At 48.2% G+C, this 6,000-nt stretch overlaps 1 protein-coding gene across 1 annotated transcript in view; it reads right to left on the bottom strand.

Moving 5' to 3' along the window:
• The window catches only part of CTDP1 (CTD phosphatase subunit 1), a 110,610-nt gene extending 105,162 nt beyond the window's left edge, over positions 1 to 5,448 (bottom strand). The window contains exon 1 of the mRNA XM_040586283.1: positions 5,055 to 5,448. Coding sequence (XP_040442217.1) covers positions 5,055 to 5,368 — 314 coding nt within the window. The 5' untranslated portion in view covers positions 5,369 to 5,448. The remainder of the gene's footprint in view (positions 1 to 5,054) is intronic.
• Positions 5,449 to 6,000: the final 552 nt, after the last annotated feature.

Consider the following 6,000-nt stretch of genomic DNA (forward strand, 5'->3'; position numbering starts at 1 on the left):
CAAACAGCTCGGACCCCTACCAGGGCCAGCCCTTAAGTTAACACCAAACATGCAGTCAGCAAACCAGAAAGTTCCACACAGGCATGCAAGCTGTACTACTAAGATTTCTCAAAGGAAAACACAGTCTTAGGTCAAGATAGAAACTTCTAAGACAATTCAAAGCAAGTGTCTTATCTGTCTCTTCCTTCTTCAAACCCTTCAAATCCTTTCCTGTTCTAGGGCTAGGTATTGCGCAGCACAAAATTTAAAGGTCTCATTACAGTCCTCCAGTCAGAATTTCTGTCCATACATCTTCTCTTCAGAAGACTATCTGTTTTACAATTAAGGAAATCCATGTGGCAGTTTCAGAGAAGAAATAACATGCACACTTGCCTTTGAAAAAGACTGTGGTTTTCTAAACAACTCTAGTATTGACACAAAGCTCAAAAATACAGTAAAGAAACTAGACAGCAATGAAAGAATCCATTACAATGTGGGTAAAAGTCTATTTCCAGCACAGACATCTACAAACATACACATTTCTAAAGAGAGCTATAACCAGCTTGTAGTTCGACAATGGGATGTGTAAAAGTCCCGTGAGCTATCTCACTCTGTCTGCTGGCCTGTGGGATTCTGCATATCCTCACATAAGTGACAAAGTTCTTGAGCTCAAGTAAGATAAGCAACTTACAGTAAGAACTCAGAGCAGAAAATCCCCTGGTTTAGGAGAAACCTTACTAAAGGTTATCATACAAAATGCCAATATGGGACATATACAACTTCAATAATGTTATTTCCCAGTGTCGACATGTAATTTATCCCCCTAATGACTCTACTGGCATTCACAGAATCACTTTGATCTGACCTAAAAATACAGACTACTGCTGAAAGGATAAACCACCCTCCCTTTCCCTACACTACAGTGCTGTTGCAGCAACTGAGCAGTATAGACCGTTTCACAGGAGGTTGGGTAGGAAGGATGGAAAGGAACAAAACAAACCAAAAAATAAGACTAAGCCATCTTTAGCTACATGATTTCCAAATCCCATCCCTGCAAGCTGGAGGCATACAGAGGCGTGAGCATCCCTTCCAGCCAGCTCTCTTACTAGCCTGAAGCAGCTGCAAAACCATGGCCTAAGGAAGCTGCACCAGGCACTGCAGACACAAGGCTGCTACAACCACCCCGCTTGGTAACTTCTGAGCCTGATGCCTCCTTCCAACCAAACCTGACTGAGCAGCTTGGTTCTTTTAGATAAGGAAGTTCCTACAAGTTTTGTGAAAATTGATGGTCACATAGAAAAGATATTTTATACTCTAACATTCAGCATTATTAGCTCTAGCATAAGCTTCCCAATTTGTTACTTGCCAGAGAACTAGGAAGATGAGAAAAAGAATGTAATGAAGGATGGAAACGCCTCATTTAGAATTTGGATCTTTTTCAGTATCAAGTTCAAGCAAACACAAGACAGATGTATTAAAAAGACAGCTTCCTTAGCATCACAGTGTATGAGGGACAGGGGGGGTGTGTTGGGGGGGGGGGGGGGGAAGATACCCAGGAGACACGTTGGAAAGCCACGTACCAAAACGCATATAATAAAAATATTGAATGAATCCAAGGGTAAAAAGGAGTTGGGTGAGAGACATAGTAAGCTAGGATTTTAAGCATTTTTCAACAATCCTCAGTGTTTGGCAAGGACCTTATTTTGTAGACTCTAATAAGCTCACTGACTATTTGACAAGATAGACACAAATGTTTTCGTAATAACTGAAACAGCAAGTTATTTTTCCTGTAGCTTATTACAGGTGTCATCACTTCAAAATAAACTGTAATTCATCAGCATTTTATTCCCCTTGAAGACTGTAAGATGAAAAGTATTGGGGCCCTGAGGCTCTGTGACATTAGATACCCCAAGGGAGATCTATTTTTTAAATATATAAAAAAGTTTTTGATAGAAAAATCAAAATCTATACATCAAAATCTACAGTTTTAGAGAACAAATTCCCACCTCTTTCTTGCTATCTTCTCCAAAAAGAGAAAATACAAGTTTTGCTTCACTAGAATCTAGATAGGTTTGAACAAGAATTTTATTACAACACTCACATACTTTATGTTCTGTAGAAGAATGCAAGTTTTAGCTATTAAAGCTATTAGTAAGACACAAAGATATCCAGTTGAAACATACAGGTAATAACTATTTTATTTTGTTCACTTCAGTAGTCTTCCAAAAGACTTTAGTAGTAGTCTAATCCATCAATAGGGCCTGAGAGGGGACAATCATTTCACAGTAGAAATGCTTATGTAAATACTTGCATAAGATAAAACACTGACCCAACCCAGAATCCTGACATACCTGTAGCAGCTTTGGAATGATTAACCTTGATGGGTAACTGGCATTAATAATACACAAAGCAGTGCAGGTTTTGACATTTTATTTGTTGCTCCTGCACCCACAGAAATTATGCTTCATCAACATCCAAGATCTTTCATTAACTGCTCACTGTCATCCCTGCTCTTTGCAGTCCTAACAGGTCAAACATCTTCCTCTCTCAAGTCCTAGTTTGACATCTGATGCAAGCCTACCTCTGCTAGCACAAGCAAAAGCCACCTCCTGCCTGCCTCGGGCTGTCAGGCCCACCCATACCATCCTCTCCCCTGGGGACAGCTTACACCACTGCCAATGCCAGAAAGTGGGCAAATCAAACTACAAGAAAATTAAGTGCTATACATATGGAAAATTACTTTCATGCACTGAATGATTTAATCTCATACCTAACATAAAAGCAAAATAACCAAAACTTAGACATGTATCGTCTTAAGAGGGAGAGCCTTACCCTAAAGGATGTAATTATTTTCAGAAACAATGATGACCCAAATGACATGGTAAACAACTTAGCCAGTCACATTATTTACCCTCAGATAAAAAGGTTTAATCAACTTATGTTCTCATGTTCTAATAAAAAGGGAAAATATTTGGAATAGAAACAGTATTTCTAAAGTGTTTAAGTACCTGACAAACATTTGCACATATATTTGGTTTATAGAGAATTCGGAGCTAAACTGACCAAACCCATTTTTTTTTGAGGGCAGCAAATGGCATCTACCACCTTGGATAGTTTGAATTAAAAAAAAAAAAAAGTATTACCTTCTGGATATACTGAATTAATTTCAGCTATGTTATCTCCCTTAATCACACTTTTATTTTAATACTCCACAACCTCAATCTATGTTTAAATATTGCTGATAGGTAGTAAAATGTTATTATTTCCATTCCACAAAATGGGAAGCTGCAGGCAACAGATTAAATGCTCACCAGAAAAACCTACGTTTAAGTGACCAAAGAAATGCAGTTATCTCCAACTGCTGACCAGCTCTACTGCCCTTAGGTCATGCTTCTTCTACCTCTTTGCTTGAATTTTTCTTTCATATCCACCCAGTAAATACCAGTACAGCATGCACCAGAGAACACACACTGAAAAGTCAAAATTCCAGAAATGTAATGTGTAGCAATGGTCAAATACTGAGAACCAACTTTTAGTAGTACAAGACAAAAATGTTTTAGAAGCCAAGAACAACACTAATACAGAACAGTATTGATTTTCTAATTGTCTCAAAACAAGGACTTAACAAGGACTTGCTAATTATAATAAAGTTAATCAAGACTAGACAAATCCAGTAAAAGCATTCTATAAAGACTGGTGCATTTGAGTCCTAAAGCTTATGCAGAGAAAACCTAAACCTAAAATGCCGCTACATCAGACCCAGCATATTTTAAAGTTGTTTAAATTCACCAGTTAAAAACTTTTTTTTGTTTTGGTTTTCCTGCCAAGTGTTATGCAGTGGAAAGACAACATAGAGTTATCTCCCCTTCTACTCAGTCCTATCAAGATGAATTTCATATGCGTATGGAGTTTTAAGATTTTTAGTCGAACCTAGCATTTATGGCACCTTTGCTCTAAGTCAGATATTAAAAGATTGTTCGTGCTACAGAACGCTGATGTGGCATAAAAGGAAAGCCACAGTCTTATCTTAGAAAGAATAGCGCTCTCTGTAGCAAGAAAAACACAGCTCTTATCTCCTCTGCAACACCTTATGTTACTGACTGGTAAAACCAGAATCAGATAGCTTTTTTTCCTGAATATTTGAGAGCACCTCCACACACAGATGTTTTGCATGTACTGGTGATTTTCAATCAAGAAAGTTTAGGCCTGGCTGCACCCACCCAAAAATCAAGAGAACTGCAATAAAAGAAAATAACTTGCTGTCATAAAACAGAGGAAGCAGAGCGTTTCAGGGGTTTCCTGTTGAGGAAAAAAACCTGCTTGAAGTACAGGGTAGCAAGCAATTAACCCAAGGTAACCTAAAAATCTGAGAGGCCCCATCTAACTATTAGCCAGTTAACAATTTAAGAGTCGACCAACGCACAGTCTTATCAAGACAAAGCCACTGTTAAAACTATTCTCATTGAACGCCTTGCTCTTCTGAACGTTCACACTGTGCCATGCCATTTAGATTTGTCAAGCCTTAGACGCTAAAACAGCCACAGGCACGTAGACTGGCAACGATCCCTTTGCCATCCGAGTTTTGCACCAGCCTAACAGCGAACCGCGAAACTAAACCGAAAGGACTGCCGAGCGTGTCGGCGGTGGGCACCCAGCCCGCGGGGGCAGGGCTGTGGGCTCAGCACGGGCTCGGGAACGAGGGGCTGGGGCATCATGTCCTCAGGTCCCCGCACCCTTCCTCCACCTCCTGCCCCCCGCGCTGCCCCGCGCGGAGCCTGGGGAAGGCCCTTCCCTGGCGGCACGGCACGGCTGCCCGGCCCCTCAAGGGGACGCGGGGCTTACGGACGGGACAAGGCGGCCGCTGCCCGCCTGCCCGCCGCCCGCGGCTAGGGGAGCGCAGCGCGGCCGGCCCGGCACCGGCGGGAGGGGCCGGCAGCGCCTGTGGCACCGCCGGCGCGGCCCGGCGGTCACCGGCTCCCCGCGGCCAGCCCGGGCCCTGCTCCGCTGCAGGGAAAGAGCGCGAACCCTCCCCGCCCCCCCGCGCGCCGGGCCCCCGCGCCGACCCCCGCACTCACCCGGGCGCGATGACCTGCCCGGGCCGCGCACACAGCTCCCGCACCACGCCGGGCCGCTCCGCCTTCAGCTTGCGCTCGGGGCCGGCCCGCGGCGGGCGGGCGCTGGCGGCGCTGGGCGGCGGGGCGGCGGGGCGCGGGGCGGGCGGCAGCGGGGCGCACAGCGCCAGCACCGACCCGATCTGCACCGCCGCTCCCACCGACACCTTCCACTCCAGCAGCCGTAGCGGCCGCGGGCCCGGCGCTCGGATCTCCGTGACCAGCCCCGCCGGGCCCTCCGCGCCGGACCCGCCGCCACGCTCCGCCGGGCCCTCCATCGACCCGGACCCGGGGACGGGTCGCTATAGCAACGCCCGCTGGCCCGGCAGGGGGCCGCAGCCTGGCGCTGCCGCCGGGGGGGGGGGGGGGGGGTCGGGGGTGCCCCAATAGTCACCGGCGGCACCCACAGGCGGCGAGGTCACGGCCTATCTGCGCAGGCGCCGGGCGCTGAACTTCCGGCCGGCCTTAAAGGCACAGGCGCGCTCGGCGGAGCGGGGGCGGAGACCGGAGGGGGAGGTTGTCCCGCCGTTCCGCCGCGGGGGGTGGGGTGGGTGGGTGGGTGGGTGTGTGTGTGTGTGTAGGGGGCGGGGCGGGGCGGGGCGGGGCGGGGTGGGGCGGGACGGGACGGGACGGGGCGTGGCGTGGCGGGGCGGGGCGGGGTGGGGTGGTGGTAGTGGTGGGTCTATTGAGCGACCCTCCCGACTGCAGACACGCTTCCGCACCCACGCGCGAACTACGGCTCCCGGCAGGCAGCGCGGCCGCCGGGCCCCGCGCACCTCAGGCGGCGGGACGCGCGGGGCATGCTGGGTGCTGCAGTCCCCCTGCGCGGGGAGCATGGCGGCGCGGCTCTGCCCGAGCGGCTCGTTGGCGGCCCCGCGTTGCGCTCCGAGGCTTCCCCAGGCGGGAGACG

This window comes from Falco naumanni, chromosome 3 (assembly GCF_017639655.2).
Source record: "Falco naumanni isolate bFalNau1 chromosome 3, bFalNau1.pat, whole genome shotgun sequence".
Lineage (NCBI taxonomy): Eukaryota > Metazoa > Chordata > Aves > Falconiformes > Falconidae > Falco > Falco naumanni.